The 21,742-nt window shown below is 36.4% G+C and overlaps 1 protein-coding gene across 1 annotated transcript; it reads left to right on the top strand.

The window, feature by feature from the left end:
* The first annotated feature begins 7,750 nt into the window (after nt 1-7,750).
* On the top strand, nt 7,751-20,538 carry LOC148944026 (uncharacterized). The gene is made up of 3 exons (XM_089100376.1): nt 7,751-7,899; nt 10,282-10,419; nt 19,479-20,538. Exons 1-3 carry the CDS (start codon nt 7,815-7,817, stop codon nt 20,225-20,227), a joined length of 972 nt encoding a protein of 323 aa, XP_088956502.1. The 5' UTR covers nt 7,751-7,814; the 3' UTR covers nt 20,228-20,538.
* The last annotated feature ends 1,204 nt before the right edge of the window (nt 20,539-21,742 follow it).

Here is a 21,742-nt window from a genome sequence, read left to right on the forward strand (position 1 = left end):
AATTTTGAAAGCTGTGAGTCTTTTCCCTGTCCCAACATCTAGTTACCAGCACTCACTGGCATAAAATAGCACGGACAAAACGTTGTTATTAAGAAGTCGCAGCTTTAGTGCAAGCGAGTACTTCTTTGATTTTCATACTGGCTTAAGTTTATTGAAAGCAGCGTTTGCCATGCCAAATTCTTCTCTTGACCTTATTTTGCACTTTTCCTGTGTAATCGACTCAGCTTCCAAGGTATTTAAATTCATGGACTTGTTCGACTCTACGATTTTTCTGCAGGAGCTCGACTGGCGAGCCTGTTGTTACCATTGATTTAGTATTGTCTATGTTGATATTTAGACCAACTTTATCCACTTTAACGCTCGATTTATTAAGGAGCTCCTGGAGTCGCTGCGTTGTCATTTACACAATTGCTACAAAATCCGTAACCTAGAGGTATGAGAGGATTTTATTTACGAATGTTATTACGAATCCAGTCGCTTCACTTAAAACGTATTCCATTAAAATTATAAATACAAAGGGTGATAAAACGCATCTCTGTCGCACTCCTGAAATAATTTTCAAGTAGCTAGTTGTTCCGTTCTCTGTCTTTATACAACATTCCGTATTTTCATAAAAGGCCATGATCAAGCTTATTATTTTCTTGGGGACACCATAATACTGTAGAATTTCCCAGAGTGTGTCACGGTCCACGGAATCAAAGGCCTTTTCAAAGTCAATGAAGAGCATGTATACTTTTTTAGATCACTCATTTAATTCTTCTATCAGAGCCCTGACCGCGAGTATGAGATCTGAACAAGATTTACCTTTCCGAAAGCCATGTTACTCTTCTCTCAGATATGGATCGTGTGCTTTTTTCAGTCGCCTGATTATTGCAAGTACTACAACCTTACTTGATACTGAGATTAGGTTTACGCCTTACGAGTTATCGCAGTAAAGAGATTCACTTTTCTTGAATATTTTAACAATTATCCATTTGGTCCAGTGGCCAGGGCCCTTTTCGTACTGCCAGACTGTTCCAATCAGTGTTATCTACACTAACATGCATGTCCCCTTGATTATTTCTGAAGTTATACAGTCTTCACCAGGTGATCTTCCGTTCTTGGGTTTCTTCACTGCAACAAGTATTTCCACAGATGTTGGGGGATTTTGTCAAACTTAAGGTTAAGAAAGAGTGTAGAAGGGATGCTTTCTCGGTCAGTTGGTCTCGGTCTATTTAAAACATTTTCGAAGTGGGATACCCATCTCTCGTCAATTTTCTCAGTTTTGGTGAGAAAATTTCCGCTCTCATCCTTGACTTGGCTGAATCTGCTGGGAAGCTTTCCCATCATTTCATTTGTGATCCTGTAAACTGCTTTGGAGTCTCCTTTCTAGCTGCTTCCTCTGATAGTCTAGCCTTCTCTTCTACACACTTCCACTTGTCAGCTTTTGCCGACTTCTTGATTTCTTTGTCCTTCATTCTATATAGGACATTTGCAAAGACTGAAGTTCTTTCGCCGCTAGCAGAGAAAATTTGCTGTCTCAAGTCATTGCGCTCGTCGATTAGTTTCCAAGTTTCCTGTGATATCCATCTTTCTTTCGGTTTCTTCTTATACCCGAGCACATCCCTAGCAACTAGATTGTATGTTGTCTTCCGTTTTTGCCATGCTGTTTCCGGACTGTCTGTGCCGTTTTCTATTTCAAGTGGAGCGAATGAGTTCTTCAACTCCATACAAATTTTCTTCGGGTTTCTCGGACATGTAAAGTTTTGTTAGGACTAAACTTTATGAAACTTAAATATTTGAAATCAGCATAAAGATTCCATTCTTTTGATTTATCTGTTGGTATCAAAATTCCGTTTTTTTAGAGTTTCGGTTACCATTGAGCCAGGTCACACCTTACTTACAGTTCGTTTCCACGAACTGTTTGATTTATTTTGGAATAAAAATTATTTTGGAATAGGGAATTTTGAAAAACTTGGAACTTTGACAATCAAAAACAGGTAGAAATTAATTAAAAAAAACTTAAGCAGTTTTTCAAAGAAAACTAAAGGCTATATTAAACTTAAGATCATAAGAAACTACAATAACTCAAACTCGACACGACCAGAAATTGCTATTAAAGAATAAATGAAATCCAAAACGAACAGAAATTTAAGAAACAATCATAACAAAAAACATACAAAACAAATAACAGGCACTAATATAAATTAATAAATAAATGTTAAAACAAGTAAAACTTAAAGTGAACATGCATATCAAGCTTAAAACGAACAAAAACCACTACAAACAAGAGTTTGATGCTTCCTGCTTCCCCAACCGTAAAAGTATAAAACCTACTGCGTCATTGGTGCTTTACTGAAAACGAATTATATTTAGAAAAAGTCTTTTGTACTTATAAACATAGCAATTAAAGTAAAATTAAATTTTGAACTTAGGATCTTTCAGTAATTAATATCAGTATATATCAAATACCCAGTTTACATTTATTATTTCTTTCCAAGACTGTTCAACACAAATATAGTTTCATTACAGACTAGAGTTTGATACTGCCTCTGCCTCCTTCCCTAACTGTAAGATTTTAAGCGTACTGCGCCATTGGTGCTTCACTGAACACGAATTATGTTACAAATATTTTCTTCTCCAGTTATTAAATAATTGAAAATGAAAATAAAATTACAGTGAAATTAAATCTTGAACTGAGGAGCTTTCAACAATTAATATCACTATATAAAGTATTCAGTTTGATTTTGGTAGTTTTTTCCAAGACTGTTCAGTAAAGCGCCAACGATGCAGTAGGTTTTAGAATTTACAGTTAGGCAAGGAGGCAGTATCCAAACTCTTGTTTGTAGCGATTTTTGTTCGTTGTAAGCTTGATTTGCACATTCAATTTACATTTTGCTCGTTTTAAGATTTATTTATTCATTTATATTAGTACATGATGTATGTTTGTTTGCTATGATTGTTTATTTAATTCATGTTTGTTTTGGGTTTCATTTATGCTTCAGTAGAAAAAGAGTTTCGTTGGTTTTAAGCTTGATTTGCATATTCAGTTTAAGCTTTATTCGTTTTAGGATGTATTTATTCATGTAAATAATTACCTGTTGTATATTTCTTTGCTATGATTATTTATTTAATTTCTGTTCGTTTTGGGTTTCATTTATTCTTTGGTCGTTTTGAGTTGAAGTTATTATAGGATTTCTTCTGATCTTAAGTTTAAAATGCCTTTGCTTTTCTTTGAAATACTTCCTTTCTGGGAAGTTGTTTTTAATTAATTTCCTAAAAAGAGGAAATGATACCCCCAAAAGGCCAAGCAATCTCAGTTAGAATCCTTCCATAAAATTCAACATATCAGACAACCATAAAAGATCATGCATGTGTGTTTATTGGTTTGTTTGGTTTCGCCAGGGGCAATCGTATCGAACCAATGGTCTTAAAAGATTGGGAGAGGGCTCATTCGACCAGAAATCTGAAGTTTTTGTGCCTTTTTTAATTGACCAAAAATATTGAAAGGCAACTATCCCGTCACCCCTCTCCCACGCTTATTTTTCACAAAGGCATCTGATCAAAATTTTAAGATAGCTATTTATTCAGCATAGTTGAAAGGTCCAATAATTATGCCTTTGGGAATGACTTGACCCCCTAGAATATGCAGAAATTTTTGCTTCAGGGGAGGCGAGATTTTCCATGTGTTGAATTTTTCAGGGAAAATGTTACAGAGGGGGGGGAGAGAGGTTTCCTGGCATGATTTGATAAAGGGACTACTACTACTAACAACTCATCGCAGCACCAAGCTACCTGAGCCCAACACAGCTACGCATGCTCCTCCTCCACCCCAATCGATTCAAAGCCTCCCTTTTTACACGCGCCCACGAAGCTCCCGTTGCCTTTAAATCTTTCTTTATGACGGCCTCCCACCCTAAATGGGGACTACCTGCTTTCCTATTAGCCCTAGATGGTTGGCCGAAAAGAACAATCTTTGGCAATCTGTCATCCTTCATCCACACAACGTGCCCTAACCACCTCAACCTTTCTTTCATTATAGACCTAGAAAGCGGTATTGAACCACATTTTTCGTATAGCCTATTGTTTGAAATACGGTCAGTCAGCCGGGTACCCAGAACAATCCTTAAGCAATTTCTCTGGAAAACATCTAGCAAATCTTCATCCGCTTTTCGGAGCGTCCATGCTTCAGAGCCATATTTGACCACTGTCATCACTGTAGCTTCTAAGATTCTAATCTTGGTTTGCAGACCTATCTTCCTATTCTTCCAGACTTTTTTTAACTGTGAAAAAACACCCTGAGCCTTGGCTATTCTATTTTTAACATCTTCACTGCTCCCACCATCTTTACTAATAATACTACCAAGGTAAGTGAAGCTGCAAATAAAATAATTTTTTTTTCCACTGTAGGTAAGGAACAACAGTAAAACTTATAATGAACAGAAACTATTCCGTATATGAGGTAGGGGGCTGCCTTTTCCTCAACCCTCGCTCTTTACGCTAAAATTTGACTTTTTATCTCAATTCTTTAAGAGTAGCTGCTCAAGTACACGGGTTCTTGAATCGGAATCCGAAGTATTTTTGAAGTGGTCATATATGGAATAGTTTCATATACGGAAAGTTTTAATGTTCCTTTTTACTTACAGTTGAACAACTTGTTTTTTTTATTTTTTTGTCTTTTTACCCTTACTACAACCATTAGTTCTAACAGCAGTGCAAGGTGACTTTAATGATAGTAGCCTAGTAAACAAAAAACATATATCTTCAGTGACAGATAGTTCTCACTGTTTTGTTTGTTTTCGGGTGTGATTTAAACTCTTCCTAGATGTTTTATTTATTGTATGTCTCTATATTCCTTATCATACAAGCGAGAATAGGTTGAGTAAAAAAGGGAACAGTAAATGAAGAAAAATCCAACTAGAAAAATCTGACCTTGCAACAGGGTGCCAGTTTCCCTGTTTCTCAGATGCACTTCTATCTTCTGAAGATTTTCCCATGTATTGTGTAAAAAGATAATGTTCAATAGTAATTGAGAAAATAGTACGTGTTCACTGGGGAAACCCGAAAGATGTTGAGCAAACTTATAATACAGTTGCTTTATTTTGGACAGGTCAGAAATTGTTGATGTATCTCAAACTGTTGCTCAATACGCTACCTTACCGACGCTACGGTAAATTTTTTCTCGAGAACCTTTATTTAAATAAAATTGTGAAATTATTGTTATTTTTATTTATTGAAAACCTGTCTTCGTACAAAAAGAAAATCACGGAGCACTGCAAAGAAAAAAAAAACACAAAAGCAAAATATCACTATACAACTATGATAACGTACCTAGAGTTGAAGAAGTTGGCTCCAAGCATGTCTCGGAATCTTTTTGTTGTGTTTCTCCTTAAGTTTAGCAACGGCTATAGTAGGATATGCTATGTGAAGGACTATTGATGAGCTTTGAATTGTGTGTCCAAATTTGATATCTCAGTAGGTATTTTGCGAAACGGAAGAAAGTCGAGCGGATTTTAAAATTTATCAGCATTTGTAAGAATCTTCCAGAAGGGTGTAGTGTAGATGATGTGGGGAAGAGCAACAATGTTGTACGGAGTTGCAAGATAACGGCAATTGAAACAAAACTTAGCAGAAACTATGGAAGCGTATGAAGCTGAGATGCGGCGTTTGATCCCTTCTGTTAGGAGGTGACGGTTGTGAGAAATAGTATTTCCAATGGGAATACAAAGGTAAACGATTTGGTCTGAAAGGCAGATCTTTCAATTCCCTAGTACAATTTAATGAGGTAGTGGGCCTTCCCAATTAAAAAGCACTACGTCAGACTTTCCAGCGTTATATTCAAGACCAGATTTTAAGTATTTTAAGATTTTTACTAGATTTTAAGTGCTTGTAGTTTTTCGAAAAATTCAGAAACTTTTTCCCAAAGTTCGGCTGATGTTAACATGTCATCAGTATAAGTGGCTAAGGGTATATTGAAGCCAGAAAGAACAAAAGACATCTCACACTGGTCCTGAGCTTCGAAACATAGTTATTGAAATAACAAGGTGAGGCAATTGCACCTTACCTGGCTCCTCTCTTAACTGGTGCAGTACTATCCAGTGGTTTTGCCATTTCGCCTTGCTTAAGAGGGACTTAAATACAGGCTCGTTGCCTAGCATACTTTTCCCTTTGGGATCTGATGATAGCCGTATTTACTCCTCTTTTAAAAGCCCTTATAATCATGAGAGGGTGGATCAGGGAGTCAAAGGTGTGGTGAAAATCATGACTTGCCAAGGCAAGTGAACTACCTGCACAAGAAGCATAAAGCAGAGTATTAGCAACAAGTACGAGGGCGTCTGCACATCCAATACCATGTTGAAAGCCAAATAGATATGGAGGTGAGTAACATTTTTCTTCAAGCTCTATTGTGAACAGTAATTCATAAAGTTTTGCATAAACTGGTTGATACAGTTACGGGCCTGAAAAATGTGCATTGATTGGAAGTTTTTCGGGTTTTTTTTCTTAGTAGGATAAAGGTCTCCCATGCAGAATGTTGACGGAACAAAGCCATGTATACAAAATCATCTGCAGCAGTAGCTTTGAGATATTCTACAAGCGCAGGACCGCCATTTTTGATATTTAGAGCGTGAATTCCATCTATGTCTCGTGACAGCTTTGGCTTGAGGCGCATAATAGCATCAGCCACAGACGTTACAGACACTGTAGAATCAGAGTCAGAGAATGCATACAAATATTATATATTGGAGAGAGTTCGGCCTCATAGAGAGTGTACCACTTACATAGGGGAACATCAGCAGCAGAAAGGAAGGTTTGGGAATTTTGGACGGAGTGTTGACCAAAAGAAATGAGGTTTATCTTTATTTTTGTGCTGACTGTTCTGTGATTTTCTTTCGGTGGCTCTGAATTTCCCTAGCAAAATTTGTCTTTGTTGCTATGCGGATGGAATTAACAGGACCGGACAGTGGTTGGTCGCATTCAATCCTTAGTTATAGCCAAAATTTTTCTGAATCACAAGATTGGGAGAGACATTGATTTTCACGCCACTTGGGAACTGTTCCTGGGTGGCAACCCTTCAATGGAACAGCATAAGACTCTGCATATTGTAAAGTGTGGCATATCTCTGCACAATAAATATCAAGGAGAATGCATTTTTCCTCAGCGGGCAGCTCTGAGTGCCTGATTAGTAGGACAAATGTTACTCTAATCTTGAAAAGGATTGTAAAACACTCTAAATACAGCTCGATGTTGATTAATGCCCAATTACGTATATACGATGGACTTGGTGTTTTTAGGTGACTAGTTAGGTATCTGAGAGGTTTTATTTGGTGAGAAAGTAAACCATACAGGCAGGTGATCAGATATTAGATAATGAAAAAGAACCTTTGGTTGAGAGACATCTAAGGAGGGAGAAGCATCAACATGGTCTATGCTGGATGTGGACTAGGAATTGTGAACGTATGTGAAATCTTGGTCTTTATCAGCAGCATACAAGCGATTGTCAAATATTTCAGCGGGGCGTCGAGGAGGGGACAACCCCTTTCATATACGGAATAATTTCTGCTCGTTTTAAGTTTTGATGTCGCTTCTTACTTTCAGTTACAAAAACTTATTCTTTTTATTTAATTTCTGAACGTTTTTGAATTAATCCAGGTTTTGAAGATTGCTCACCGTACATGAATAATTAAAGTGAAATTTGCATATTAATCTTACTTTTTTTTAACTAATAATAACCGTATAATAACATAAGTTTTTTTTTTTTGTTCCAGTTATTCGGCACTCCACCTCTATGAAAAATTCCAGATCTAGTGTTTGATCTCGTTGGGAGATAAGGCAGAATGAGCTTGAATGCAATTGCAGCATCACTGATGAATATAGGCCTACCATTTGTAGGCAACATGGCAAACATTGTTGCATCAGATAGTAAATAACCTACTGGTAACCTCCTAAAACTAGTAAAACCTACTGGAGTACTGAAGGCCCTTTAATTAGAACAATAAGCTCTTTTAAAAGTTCTAAAACAAACTTTAGCGTAGAGAGTGAGGTATTTAGGAGGGGGAGGCTCCCCTTATATACTTAATAATTTTTCTTCGTTTGAGGTTTTAATTTTGCTCCTTGCTTACAGCTGAAAAAAACTTGTTTTTTCAATTTAATTTCTAATCTTTTTTTAAATAATGCTGGGAAATCCGGCGCCCTCTCTATGGAAAATTTTCTTCTCCCATGAAAAATAACTCCTTGGAAAGATCCCCCCATGTAACCTTCCCCCCTCCACCAGAAAAAATCCCCGCTGAAAACGTTTGTATACGTCCCAATAACCAATACTATACAATGCAATGGGCAAAGTTCATAACTTGCAACCCTTCATCCGGGGACTGCGGGGGGTTAAGTCATCCTCAAAGACATAGTTAATAGACTTTTTCACTATGCTGAAAAAAATGGCTATCTCAAAACTTTGATCGGGTGGCTTTGTGAAAAAAATGAGCGTGGGAGGAGTCTAGCTGCCCTCCAATATTTTTGGTCACTTGAAAAGGGCACAAGAACTTTTGATTTCCGTTCAAATGAGTCCTCTCCCGATCTTCTACGATTGCTAGTTCAATACGATCACCCCTGGAAAAAAAAACAAATAAACACGCATCCGTGATCTTTCTTCTGCCAAAAAATGCAAATTCCACATTTTTATGCATAGGAGCTTGAAAACTCTACAGTACAGTTCTCCGGTATGGTGAATCTGATGGTGTGAATTTCATTAAGATTGCTTTATTTTTGGGGGATGTTTCCCCCTTTTTCAAAAATTGGGCAAATTTTCTCAGGCTCGTAACTTTTGATGGGTGTTATTAAATTGGGTGAATTTTACTTATTTTGAATAAGTATCAAAGTTCGATTCTGTTGATGTATCTATTGTTATTTAGACTCTGTTTCGTAGAGTTTCGGTTACTATTGAGCTACATCGCTCCTTACTTACAGTTTGGAACCATGAACTGTTTGACCAAATGAAAAGGCTGTAAGACTTACACACTTAGTGTGTCCAGGTTGTCAAAATAGCGTAAATATAATGTATTTGTAACAGAATACAGTATTAAGTTTTATTTTTCATGAAAAGTTGAGGTGTGAAACTAAATCAAAATATTCTGTGTTTGTCCCGATTTTCAAAAGGGCGTATGTTATTACAAACTATTGAACATCTTTGTCCAACACATATATCATAAGCCAAAACACAGATTCTTATAGAGAAAAACTGAAAATATTTAAAATGTTCTTTTCTTAACCAATGAAAAAGACTGTTAGTCAAACGAACTATAATAATTAAAAAGAACTTCTTTATCAAAAGAAATTTTTCCAAGAAAATTAAAGAACTACATTAAGCCAAAGATGAGCAGAAATAAAGCCGAATTATTTTCCGACTTCAAAACTTCCGTAAATGAAACCCAAAATGAACAGAAATTACAATAAATAACCGATTAAAACTCAAAAGAAGCAGATACTAAGAGGAGTAGGGCTGACACCCCCTGTGGCTTCTAAAGACCATAACATAATTTGCAATTTACTGAAAACAAAATATATTTAAATGTTTTCTCTTTTTCAAAACTTTAATAAATAAAAAATATTAAGACTCGTAGGAATGATTAACGCTATGTATATTAAACTATCAGTACACCTTCTTTTTTTCGGTAAGCATGGTTATGATGGTGTTTTTTTTTGACATTATGAGAAAAAAACAGGTAGCTTGAAATAAGGATTGGTTTCAGTAAAGTTCGAATTATCTTATGGTCTTTAGAAGTCAATGGGCGTTTCATCCTACTCCTCTTAGTATCTGCTCGTTTTGAGATTATGCGGTTATTTATTGTAATTTCTGTTTGTTTTTGGTTTCATTTATTTATTGGTGGTAATATATAGAAGTTTTTTACGCTTGAAAAATTATTTGGCTTTATTTTTGCTCAAATTTGGTTTAGTTTAGCTCATTACTTTTCTTTTAAAAACATCCTTCATGGAAATTCTTTTTAAAATTGACTGTAATACATGGACAGTAGTTTAGCTTAAAAAGCAAGGAATTCAGGGAGTTGGAATTTCTTTGTACATTTGGAGTTCTTCTGGATGTGATAATACCATCAAACAGTATGCTAGTTACATTTTAAGACTAGTTATTTTACGGCAAAGTTGCTGCTAACAGGTTTGCTGCTCGGCTGCATATGTTAGTTGCTGCAGGTTTGCCATCTGGAAACAAGCTAACTAATGAAATTTTTAAGATAAAAGTGTTTTCTAATTGTAATTTCTGATTTAAGGTAGATAACTGCCTGCTTTTTTCAGAAGTCAAAACTGATGAAGAGATCTTCGACACAACCGATTCTACCTCTTCGCCGAATCTTGAAGACCCCAAGACGACCTTTTCTTTCTCTCTGGTTAAAGAAGACCCTGAATTGGCTCAAATAGCTAATAATGACGAAGGTATACATGCAAGAGAAAAATTCTGTTTGCTTTTTTTCTCTGTTTTTTCTTTCCAATTTCAATATTGTGTAGATAGTCGATACTGCTTAAATTAATGAATGCTCAATTTTACACTTGGGGAGAATTTTACAGGGGGGAACTGTCGGGACGAGGAAGGATTTTCAGTGGGGGAAGGGGGATATGCTGGGCTCCGAAAATGGATTGGAAACCTGAAAATATTGCTTTTTGATGAAAATTTAGTATAATAATATAACTTATGGACTTTTGTGAAAAATTTTATTGTACAAGCAAAGCTTCCAGCACAAACTTTTCTCCTTAAGGGTCAGACACAACCACTTTTTCAAGTACAATCCTTTGAGAAAATTTATTTTGCTGTACCACCTTGTAATATAATCCTTTAAGGGATACTAGGTAGTACCTTATTGAACTTGGATATTCAAAAAGCGATAAGATCTTTGCCGAATTTCGGTTGAAACCAGATATTGAAACACTCTTGTAAGACCATAAAAACTTTGCGTATACTAACAAAATAATCAAGTAATCCGAATAATCATGACGATTAGATTCCAGTACTAATCATAGCCCAGCTGAGTGTATATGTTATTACGATTGTTGCTTTAGACTTGTTGTTATAGGGGCTAATCTTTTGCTGATTGTTGCAAGTCTTTTTTTAATAGCCTGCTCTTTTTCTTATGCCATCTTGTGCTTGTATGTGTTGTCTGAAAAACAGCATTACAGTCTAGGTTCATTGTATCCCCTTACGGTACGTTTCCCAACGAATTGCCATGCCCCAATAGTTGCAACATCATTCATAAACATTACAGGTACAAACTTTTACCTAAACGTATTAATTAAAAACCTTTTTCCACAAAATAAGTTTTTCAAAAAACTAAAGAACTCCATTAAACCAAAAATGAGCAAAAATAGAATCAAATAATCTACCAAGCATACAACTACTACTAATCAGTATCAATAAATAAACTGAAACCCAAGACGAAACTAAAATAAATAACAGAGTCAAACTCAGCACGAGCAGAAATTAATATGAGTAGGGTTCAAAACCTCTGCTTTCTAAAGCCAGAATATAATTTGTACTTTACTGAAAAAAAAATCAAATGAATGGGCATTGTCAGTTTAATATACATATGCTGATATTTATTCATTAAAATCTTAATTAATTTTTGATTTCTTAAAGTTCTAAAAGTGAAAATATTTAAAAGAATTAAAACATTAAAAAAGTTGTCAAAAGGTTTTAAGGCAAATGCTGAGCGTGGAAGGGGGGGGGCTGTTTGATTTCAATTGACTTTGACTTTTAAATAGGGCACTATAACTTCCAATTTCAAATCAAATAAGCCCCATCTGATGTTTATACGACCGCCCATTCAATATAAACCTTATGTGCCCTCATGAAATAACTTACAACCCTATCCCCAAGGCGCTGGAGGGGGGGGGGGTTGTGGTATCCCTAGATACATTATTGTATGTTCTTTGGACTATTTTGCAAAAGAATTGCTATCTCATAATTTCAATCAGATGCGTTTGGTGAAAGGAGGGGTTGTAGAAAAAAGGGAGGGGGGGGGGGTTCTAAATGCCGTCCATCACTTTTGACGCTTAAAAAGCAACTAGAACTTCTAATTTTCAACCAAATGAATCTCTTGTAAAGTTAAACAACCATCCCTTCCATAGGAACCGTAAATACCCCCTGGGCATAATTTACAACCCTTGCCCCTAATTTCTGGGGTTTGTTCCAAATTCAAAAGGCTTATTATATGATGTTTACATTATTTTGAATATAATGGCTATCTCAAAATTTCTATTAGCTGCATTTCAGGACAATACGACGTGTGTGTGTTTGGGGGGAAGGGGTAGCTACCCTCCGAGCATTTTGACTCTTAAAAAGAGCACTACAGCTTCTGATTACTAATCCAATGAGCCCTTCCAAAGTTTTTATGACCACGCTTTCTATAAAAACCTTGTATTCCCCCCGGAGCATAACTTACAACCCTTGCCCTGAGGGCTGGGGGGATTTTTTTGTCTTTAAAGACATAATTTCCAGACTTTTTCAAATACGTTAAACACAATGGCTATCTCAAAATTTTTATTGGAAGTGTTTTGGGAAATGATGGGCATGGGGGGGGGGGATCATTTGTCCTCTGATCACTTTCGACTAATAAAAAAGGCACTAGTCCTCTCAATTTCCAATCGAATGAGCCCCTTTTGAAGTTTGTACGACGACGCTTTCTATAAAAAAAAACAAACTTATATGTCCCCTGGGCATAACTTACAACCCATGCCTTGAGGGGTCTGGGAAAGTTGTCATCCTCAAATACCTTATTTCCAGAGTTTTCAACTACGTTGAACAAAATGGCTATTGCAAAATTTTGATTGGATGTGTTTGGGGGAAATTAAAAAAGGCGCTAGCCCTTTCAATTTCCAATCAAATGAGCCCTTTTTGAAGTTTCAACGATAACGTTTTCTATAAAATCCTTATATGCCCCCAGGGTATAAATTACAACCCTTGCCCCGAGGGTTGTGGGGGGAGTGTCATCCCCAAAGACATAATTTCTGGACCTTTCAACTACGTTGAACAAAATGGCTATCTCAAAATTTTCATTGGATGTGTTTGGGGAAGTGATGGGCGTGAGAATGGGGTCAGTTGCCCTCCAATCACTTTCAACTATTGAAAAGGGCACTAGCTCTTTCAATCTCCAATTGAATGAGCCCTTTTTGAAGTTTCTACGATAATGCTTTCAATAAAAAACTTATGTGCCCCCTGGCCATAATTTATAACCCTTGCCCTGAGAGATATGGGAGGAGGGGGGGTTGTCATCCTCAAAGAACAAATTTCCAGAAATTTCAACTACGTTGAACAAAATGGCTATCTCAAAATTTTGATTAGATCTGTTTGGAGAAATGGTGGGCGTGAGAGGGGGGTTTGTTGCTATCCCATCATTTTTGACTATTGAAAAAGGGATTAGCCCTTTGAATTTCCAATCGAATAAGCCCTTTTTGAAGTTTCTATGACAACGGTTTCTATAAAAACCTTATATGCCTCCAGGGCATAACTTACAACCCTTGCCCTGAGGGCTCTGGGGAGTGTCATCCTCAGACATAATTTCCGGACCTTTTAATTACGTTGAACAAAATGGATATCTCAAAGTTTGATGGATGTGTTAAGGGAAATTTTGGTTGTTAGAGGGGTGTTAGTTTTCCTTCAGTCACTTTCGACTATGAAAAAGAGCACAAGCCCTTCCAATTTCCAATCGAATGAGCCAATAATAATAATAATAATAATTATTTATTATAAGCCAAAAAACAGGCCATAAAGAACAGTATTCTTAATTACACTCCACAAGAAAAATAACATAAATGAATGAATGAGGGACAGCCATTTTGTTTGTCTTTAGGGATATTAGGCATGTCAACACCGCACAGTTATGCAATTGTGCAGTTAGGCTATAAAACTAAATGTTGCTTTAAAATAAATCAAAAGGCGTTATGTTTATGGTTGCCAATAAGGGGGTCCTACCATTTCGAACAACCGTCACAAGCACGAAACGTCATTTTGTTGACAAGAAAAATCCGAAGATTATTTGGCTTTATTTTTGCTCTTTCTTGGCTTAATGGAGCTCTTTACTTTTCTTTGAAAAACTTGTTGTGTGGAAAATTTTTTAAAATTAATTTCTGTTCGTTTTATATTGACTTAATCTTTTTCATGGAAAAAATACTATTTTATTATCTTTTCAGTTTTTTCTATAAGAATCCATAGTATGGGTTGCTATTTGTATGTTGGAGAAACTTTTTCAACAATTTTTAATCCTGATACAAAAAGTATTTTGTAATTTAATTTTATAGCTTCTAAAGTTGACGAGGAACATAAAATTTAATATCATTTCCAAAAGATTCTATCGTTGCTCTTTTACAACCTGGTTAAACTTGCACTCGTTTTATTTATTTAAATTGTAAGAGCAGAAGTAGTAATAGTAGTATCCCCAAAAGTTTCAACTTAATACCCTTAGTAGTTCTCGATACATTGCTGAGGTGTCTTATTGGCGGGAAAGGGTCATAACATCTAATCGTCAGGAGCACTAGCTTCATAACATCGACAAAAAATCCGTCAGAACCACTAACCGTCACAACATCGACAGTCATAAGACCGACACGTCAGTTCATCGACAGTCACAATCGTTACCCATCAGAATGTCAACATTCATAACAATGACACGTCATTACATCTAAAATTTTTTTAGATGTTATGTAATGACGAAAGCAGTAAGCAACTATCTGATTTAGATTTCGTGGTGTTCCTAGAAGATTCTAAACAAAGGTTATAGCAGCTATTTGACGCAATTATAGAAAATCCTAAAAAAACCGAGCTAACCATTAACGTTAACAAATCAAAGAGCATGTCCATGACAAACTCACCGCTTGTTCTGCATCAAAAGAACACAAATATAAAACAGGTGAAAGATTTCAAATGCCTGGGTAGGTGGATCAATTGTGATGTCGAAATAATGTCTGAGATTAAATACAGAATTGGTCAGTCAACCGGAGCTTTTAATAGACTATAGCCCACTTGGAAGAGCAGTAAAAATATTCTTTACGACTAAAGTTACGTCTCTTTAATACCAATGTGCTTTCCACTCACCTCTATCCTGCCCGCTCCTCCTTCAAAATCCTATATTTTTCTAACCAATGAGCTAATCTAGCATCTAGTATTCTTTCTAATATTTTGCTAAGACTAGGTACTAAAGATATCGGTCGATAATTACTGTGATCCGCTGGGTCTCCCTTTTGAATAGCGGCAAAATCAAGGATGTTTTCCACGGCGATGGCCATTCTCCGGAAGCCAGAACTGAGTTGAAAATAACCAAGAAGATGGACATAAATAAAAGTTGGAATTGTTTCAAGATCTTTGTTGGGACTCCATCGCTACCAGGTGCTGATCCACCTTCCCTGGCGCTTATGCATTCTTCGATTTCTTCTTCCGATGCGGTTTTTATCAGATCATAATCGTGTTCTTTCAGTGGGAAACTGGTCTCATTCTCTGTATTCGATAATTCGTCGCTGAACCAGCAGTCAAACGAATAGTCTTTTTGAACCGCGTCGTTGTAGTATGTAGGCCATGTTTTCGGGTCAGGTACTTTTGGCTGAGCTATGGAGGTCCCTTTTTTTTATCCTTCTCCAGAAAGACCGCATATCACTCTTTTCATAAAACTGGATCAGCTCTTCCTTACCTTGTTTAATAGCCAGTCTCTTTTTCTGTTTTAAAAGGCGTTTATACTCCCAGTGAACATTTTTAAACCTTGTTACTAGTCCAAGCCTATTTTCCTCTATTTCCTCTTCCCTCAAAATCTCCATTCCTTTAATCAATTCTAATTTTTTTATTCTACATTCCCCATCAAAAAATTCTATATCCTTACAACCTCCTTTATTTTCCAGAACAGGGCCTACCATTTCCTGTAAAATCTCCGTGAACTCTTCTATCAATCTATTATGGTTATTTATCCTCTCTAAATCACTCAGCATAATAGCTACACAATTCTCTGAAAACGGTTCACTTAATTTAACGTTCTCTTGCGTACACCAATGCCTAGGTATCTAACGTCTAATATTTTTATTATAAATACTAACTTCACTTGAAATATCCCTCATTTTGGGAGCACTCCTTGATCTAATTTCTAAAAATACCGGTAGATGGTCCGATCCTACTAGCTTAAGCACATCCACATTAAAATAATTCGGATCCCAGTGAATATCCACCAAAACATAATCAATTAAACTTGCTTTAGCCCCAGACACGCAGGTAAACTCATCCTGATTTTCATCCTTTCCAAATCTTACATTTCCGATCATCAAACCCGATTCTGTGTTCAGTGTCAGCAACATTTTTCCCCATTGAGTTATTCTTCTTTTTTCATCCCTGCTAGCTCTGGGAATTCTGTAGACGGCTGGGACTGCTGACGGAATACCTGGAATTAACACATCTTTAATTCAACTTCATCACTAGTATAAGCATTAAAATCACCCATTAATATCAATCTATCATTTTCAAAATTAGCTCTTTTTTCATCTAATTCTTTTACCAACAAATTCCACGTATCTTGATTTCGGTACGAGCTATTTTGAGGCGGAATATAAATCGAACCTATTACAATACACAGTCCATCCCAACATTCTAATCTAATCCAAATAACATTTTCTGATTTACTTTTCAGCTTTGTATAACTTTTGAAAGACTCATGTTTTATCAACACTAGAATGCCTCCAAAATAACGATTGTTCAAAGCTAACTCTCGTGATACAGTTTCCACATTAAAACCTCTTACTTTTGGAGTTTCACTAGGGCAATGCCAGGTTTCTATTAATGCTACAAAGTCAAAATTTGACAAATCACTTTCCACAGAACTTAACTTATTTTATATACCCTGTACATTCCAAGATACAAACTTCAGGGTTTGTGTATGGCCTTGTCTATGCTATTGGGCTCCGTAATCACTCAGGGGGAAAGCTAACCGGTAATAATCGTCGCCCCTAGGCCTATTAATACCCCTGTACTACCATGGCTGATTTTTTTGTAGCTGCCTGAACGGGCGTGTGTTTTGTCTGTAAATTGGTGGCCGATTCCCTTCAATAACCCGGCTTGTCAATGGCTCCTCATTTCTTTGCCGTACATTTCTAGCGGTGCGACTGTAAGTATTATCAACGGGGCTAATCTCGCTACTTTTACGACCTTTCCCTGTTCCTATTGTTTTCGGCAAGTTGCTGTTTCTTTCAACTATCGTGTTCGCGTCACTTTCATTACCAGAACAGTCCGACTGATCTGAAGGGCAATTCTGGACTGAGCTCTGGTTATTTTCATTCACATTAGCGGGATTTATACCTCTGATCTCTGAGTTACTCTGTGCTGGATTAGGGGCCCTAATTGGGTGGCTTACCGTCATTTCTTTTATTTTTTGACATTCACGGTCGTATGTGTACGTTTTACCTTCAATGATAAGCCTATCGCCTTTGAGCCGCGCATTTTGACCTTTTACTAGGGCTTGGGACAGCACTTGCTTTAAATTTTTTATAGCCTCGTGTTGATACGTAGTGTACTCCGGAGCAACCCCTACGCCGTTCTGTTTCAATACAAAACTTTTCCTGAGAACCGCATTTCGTATTTCCAAGTCGTGCCACTTAACTATTAAAGGGCCTTATCTCAGGCGGAAAGCATCCTTTATGTCCCTCCGAGAAAGCTGTAGGTTCGGGAGGCACCAGCTAAGAAACTCGCAAAGCTCATCCTTCAAACTCGACTGGGGTGGACCAGTCACAGGCAAATTGTAAAATACGAGGTTATAACGCTTTATTTCTATCTCCAGTGAGTCAATTTTCAGTGTAGACTCCCTGAGTTTGTTCCTCATTTCCGCTAGATCGTTTGAAATTTCTGATTTTGTTGTATCTAGCTGTTTACTAAAACTATTCATTTTTGCCTCTATACCGGATAAGCTGTTTGAGAGCTGTGGGATCAAATCCAGTTTGAAATTTATTTCACGCATAAACTGAGAAATAGCGTCGGGGTCTGACGCATCCGGAAGTTGAGGTGGCTGAATCTGATTCCCCTCCATTTCTGCTTGCTTATTCAAGATAATTAATAGTGTCCACCTTAGTCTCTTCCTGCAATATTTTCCTACACTAAAGTCTCTTCGTTGGATCCCACTTTAGCCCGGGACACAGATTTGCAGCACTCTGCTGCTTAGTTGTATAAGAAATGAAATGCCTCTTTCTCCAGAGACACTGCAATGCTGGGGGGCGTGGCTAACTTCTCCCCGTCCTTGCGCACTGTATTGTGTATTAACTGTTTTAAACTAATAGATGTTATCGCTCTGAATGACCGATGAATATGAAAAGCTATTTACTCATGTTTGTGGTAATTTTTTTCGTGTTGATATCTTTGTAATGTCCTTTTCGCTTAATTTCCGTTCGTTTGAGGATTCATTCCTTATTTCCCATTCCCATTCACATGTTCATTTACAGAAGTATCTGATATCTCTTGCGTCTTTGCATCTCGCATCTGTCATTTGTTACTGACTGATATTGTTTGTTGTGTACGAAAATAAATTATTACCATTGCTAAGTTTGCTATAGTTATTTATTTTGATTTCTGATCGTTTTGGGGATCATTTATTCATGGATTGTAATTTCTGTTAGTTTACGTTTGAATTATTATGTAGGTTTATTTCTGCGTGTCTTAAGTTATAAAAAAAAATAAATAAAAAGGTGCCACTGCATTCTTAGCAAAAAAAATAATTTTCCCTGTTTTTCAAGATGGGGGACTTTAATTCTCCTAAATATTTTTTTTCGGCTATGGTGATTCCAGTGGCGCAATCTGTTTACCTTGATCCAACACCATTTTAATGGGTTTCAGGCTATTTTTGTGATATCCATAAACTTTTTTCGCCGTAAACTTTTATTATAAAGATTAATCGAAATAAAAGTTACCTTTTCCGAATCAGCTACAAGTGACGATTCTTTCTAACTTAACAGTTTTTTTTTCAAATAGTTTCTTTAATTTTTTGGTTACTATAAGCCAGTTCGTTCTTTCCTAGGTTGTAGCGGACGCTGCATAATTAGAAAAGAAATCAAAAAAGTTTTTGTGAAGTGTTCCGAATCAGGAACATTTTCAAGATCCATGAGAGACCCCCTCCTAGAATAATGGTGAATCTCAAAACACTTGTACGTTTAAATCTTAGCTTCTCAATACCAAAATACCAATTTGTTACTAAAGATTCAGCTTTAACCTTCAAAATTCAAACCGCACAACTACTTAGGGCACTTGCACAACCCAGTGATTTTTGTAGTAACGGTTTAATGCTCTTCAATCTGATCCCCATGTCTGAAAATGGATTATCCATTCCTAAATGGCTTTCAATCCTTAAATCATGTTTGTTTAAAGTTAGTCGAATGTGAGGTTTTCATTTGAATAGGTTTGGACACCTGGAAAGGAACTTACAATAAATAGGCGATTCTGTGTCATAGTATATTTGGATTCGTCAAGTTTAAGGTAACTTCTATTTTAGGTATTCAAGCTCCAATTCAGTTTTGCAAAATTGAGTCGATGGAAGCACAGTCGTCTACTAGACGTAAAAGACGCCATCAGTGCCATTTGTGCAACAAGGAATTTTTTAATAATTATAGTCTGAACATACATCAAAGAACTCATACTGGAGAGAAACCCTACAGCTGCGGTATATGTGAAAAAAATTTTTCTCTGATATCAAGTTTAAACAAACACCATAGAATTCATACCGGAGATAAACCTTATGTGTGTGCCTTGTGCGAGAAAAAGTTCTTATCTAGTTCTGATTTGAGTAAACACCGAAGAGTGCATACAGGGGAAAAACCCTACAAGTGTGACATCTGCAATAATCTGTTTACTTTGGCCTCGAGTTTAAGTAAACATCAAAGGATACACACTGGGGATAAACCGTTCGTGTGTTCCATATGCGAAAAAAAGTTTTCTACTAGTTCTGATTTGAGTAGACATAAAAACACTCATACGGGAGAAAAACCCTACAAATGTAGCTTATGTGAAAAAAAGTATTCCGACAATTCTTCATTGAGGAAACATCAAAGAACACATACAGGGGATAAACCGCATGTGTGTGCCATATGCGATAAAGGGTTTTCTACCAGTTCTGATTTGAGAAGGCATAAAAAAACTCACACAGGCGAAAAGTCCTACACGTGCAGCATATGTGAAAGGAAGTATTCCGATACTTCTTCTTTGAGAAGACATCAGAGTGTACACGCAGGGGAAAACCCATAAGAACCAAATATATGTGAAATAATTTTTTGTGGAACACCGAAGGAAAATCGCTTGTAACGTAATGACCAGAAAATAATCCAACAACTTTGCTTAATATGATAACTTCGTTTAATATTGGTTATTTTATTATACTATTTATTTTCGTTACAGGAATATATATTATATCCATTAATAATTAATTCATAATTGAGAATCTAAAAAAATTATTTATAATTATTAGCTAAAAATTGTCAATCAACTTAAATGTAGAATTGTTATAATTATATGTATTATATTAATTTATTACTATTATTATACTAACTTAATTATTGTATGCATTTTTGTAATTAATTTTTCGTTTTCTTTCTCTCTTGTTCTTTCTCTAAGAGATAGTTTTCTTTTTTGTCTATTGCTGATTCTGTTTGCTTCTGATAGCGTAAATTACATTTTGTGTTGCTGTATATTTGAAGCCGCTCTACAAACTCTAGCTATTGGAGACTAAACCGACGAATTTTCTATTTATTTTTTATTAGACTCTCTCCACTTGATAAAAGAAGCTTCCTTTCTGTGACGTCGTTCTAAAATTCAGAATATGCCTTAAAGGCTTCTTATGCACGAGTCGATATAGCTGTACATTAAGATCTTAGATGGAACTGCAGTAAAAAAAAAAAAAAAAAAAAAAAAAAAAAAAACACAAATTAAGAAAGCATCGTAATAATCTTGATAATATAGAAGACTAAAGCTGGAAGTACCAAGAACAGTAAAAAACAAATCTGGTGGTTTGAGTTTGTTGAATGTGTTAAGTCAGTTAAGTAAAAAAGGTTACAATTAAAAAAAAAGTAAGTAAAGATGACGGCAGTAGACCCTTAAGGTCCAAACCGGCTTTGCTGATCTTCGTTTCATGGCCCTTCAGCCAGAAAGTGCAATGGGGGGTTGGGGCCAGCCAGGAAGTGCTCTCGCACACCCTTCCTGCTTACCTTCCCCAGATTTGTCCAGGTACCCATTTAGAGCTGGGTCAACTCTGGCCGAGCTTACAGAGTCACATCACTGACCCTCGTCCTAAACCATAAGTGGCCACGCCGGGGATTGAACCCATGCCCTTTGGACAAAGAATTCTCAACCCATCGCACGTCCACTTAGCCAGAACGGCTTTCTGACTAAAGGTTACGATTCAATTTTACTGAAAATGCCTCCCATTCTCATCTGAGCTGTTTTATATGTATGCAGTATTTAAGTTATATACGTAAAAGACGCTACCAGTGCCATATATGCAAAAGAAATTTTTGAGTAATTTGTGTCTGGATATACATCAAACGACTCATATTAAAGAGAAATCCTACAGCTGTGGCACATCAGGATTTTTTTTCTCTCTGGTATCACGTTTTAATAAGGACCACGGAATTATTAATGGAGATAAACTTTGCCAGTTTGCCTTATGCGAGACACTGAAGTGCCGCAAGTTATTTCTTTTTTGAAGTCCTTTCAGTATGTAAATGTAAAGTTGGCCCGGAGTACTGAAAACAAAAACAGTATTCC

The sequence above is a fragment of the Artemia sp. Qi Xiang Cuo genome, chromosome 14, assembly GCF_049724085.1.
Source record: "Artemia sp. Qi Xiang Cuo chromosome 14, ASM4972408v1, whole genome shotgun sequence".
Classification (NCBI taxonomy): Eukaryota; Metazoa; Arthropoda; class Branchiopoda; order Anostraca; family Artemiidae; genus Artemia; species Artemia sp. Qi Xiang Cuo.